The sequence below is a fragment of the Etheostoma spectabile genome, chromosome 11 (genome assembly GCF_008692095.1).
Source record: "Etheostoma spectabile isolate EspeVRDwgs_2016 chromosome 11, UIUC_Espe_1.0, whole genome shotgun sequence".
NCBI lineage: Eukaryota > Metazoa > Chordata > Actinopteri > Perciformes > Percidae > Etheostoma > Etheostoma spectabile.
Window position 1 is genome coordinate 22,699,490 of NC_045743.1, and position 1,859 is coordinate 22,701,348.

Sequence of the window (1,859 nt, forward strand, 5' to 3'; positions counted from 1 at the left end):
ATATATATATATATATATATAGACTGCATTTTGTCGACTTTGTACTCTGCACAATGACAAAGTTGAATTTAATCTAATCTAATAATACTTTAGAATTGCTCATCACTTGCTGACTACCATATTCTTATCAGGATTATAGTGTACTATAGTTCTTATAATTTTTATGTTATCATTTTATAATTCATATTAATCAATGCTATAAGACATTATAATGTGATTACAAGTTACTCTATGTGGTATATTTAAATCTTTGCAAGAAGAACAAATCTCTGGTGTGGTTTAGCAAAACCTTTTACAACGACTGTTAATAAGTCAAATAACTGAGGTTTGACTGAGGTGCATATGAAAATGGAAATCTACTGTATGTATATTGATATAATGTCCTGTCTGTTTGTATTCCAGCTATGAGTAAACTCCCCAAGCCTGTCAACGTCACTCTGTCCTCAGTCCATTTCATTCATGTGCTGAAATGGGAGCCTGGACCCGGGACACCCACAGGAGTCCACTACCATGTCAGCGTTTGCACAGTTCGGTGGGTTCCACCTGGAGTTAGTGTTTGTCCTTGTGTAGACGCTGTATACTGACCGCGTCCCCGGGGATCTCTGTACAGCTAGTCCGTTGCAGCCTTTTGGATGCGGGCAGTTTGGGTTTTAACAGAAAAACGACAGTTGTCAGTCACAGAGAAGTACCACGTTTTAGCAGTCTTACTAAGTTTTAGCAGTCTTACTAAGTTTTAGCAGTCTTACTACGTTTTAGCAGTCTTACTAAGTTTTAGCAGTCTTACTAAGTTTTAGCAGTCTTACTAAGTTTTAGCAGTCTTACTAAGTTTTAGCAGTCTTACTACGTTTTAGCAGTCTTACTAAGTTTTAGTAGTCTTACTAAGTTTTAGCAGTCTTACTAAGTTTTAAGTCTTTCTAGCCATCTAGTGCTCCAAGCAGGTTTAATGCTTAATGTTTAATGTCTGAACCATCATACAAACAGTAAAAAGTGGATTGGATATCGGCCATATGTCACAGATCCGCATCAGTTTTCTGTTCTCCTCCGTTTATTTACACCCTTTAAAGCATGCGCTTCATCATAGATTAATTTTAATGCAAAGGCCTTCGCAATGAAACTGCAAGTGTTAATAGAAAGCATTACCTAAAGCATACTCAAAACAAAACCTTTAAAACAAGACTTGTTCTTTTGACCCTCTAAAGTCTGCTTTTTCTCTGGTCCTGAAGGGGCACTTCCTGGGAGCCAGTGGCTGGCTGCGAGCATGTCCAGCACCCCCTGGTCTGCAACCTGACAGAGGCCTTCTCTAACCCAAATCAGTCCTACTATACCCAGGTTAAAGCAGTGCTGGAAGCACAGGACTCAGAGCCGGTCACCAAACCAGAACATAAGCCAATCAAAGACAGTAAGTGGAACTTTATTCAAACTACAAGATTTTATTAAAAGGGACACACAACAGAGATAGTGTCTTCTTCTTCTCTTCCTGCCACACCACCATTTTTTCTCTCCATTTGATCTTCTGTTTTGCAGAAAAGCTTCTTCACTTCATTTTGGGTTTTCTTTTCATGTCTTTTTCTTGTGTCCTTAGTTGTGGCTAGGGATCGACCGATACTGTTTTTTCAAGGCCGATATCGATTTTTAGCAGTTAATGTTACCTATAACCTATGTTTTGAGCGGATATTCGTTTACTTTTAAAAGGAAAGTCAAAAAGTTCAAACATTTAAGTCAAAATAAAGATTTGGGAATGTTACAAACTCAAACCCAAAACTTAGTTTAAATGTTTAAATAAGCTTTCATCATAATCCACAGTAAAAGAGAATCAGATAGTGTTGTGGGGGGGACATTAAGTCAGACTCAGTGGGGAG

General features: G+C 38.0%; 1 protein-coding gene across 1 annotated transcript in view; it reads left to right on the forward strand.

Annotated features, from left to right (window-relative positions):
• The window catches only part of LOC116698079 (interferon lambda receptor 1), a 29,094-nt gene that overhangs the window by 10,781 nt on the left and 16,454 nt on the right, over positions 1-1,859 (forward strand). Inside the window, exons 3-4 of the mRNA XM_032529848.1 lie at positions 403-532; positions 1,224-1,399. Coding sequence (XP_032385739.1) covers positions 403-532; positions 1,224-1,399 — 306 coding nt within the window. The remainder of the gene's footprint in view (positions 1-402; positions 533-1,223; positions 1,400-1,859) is intronic.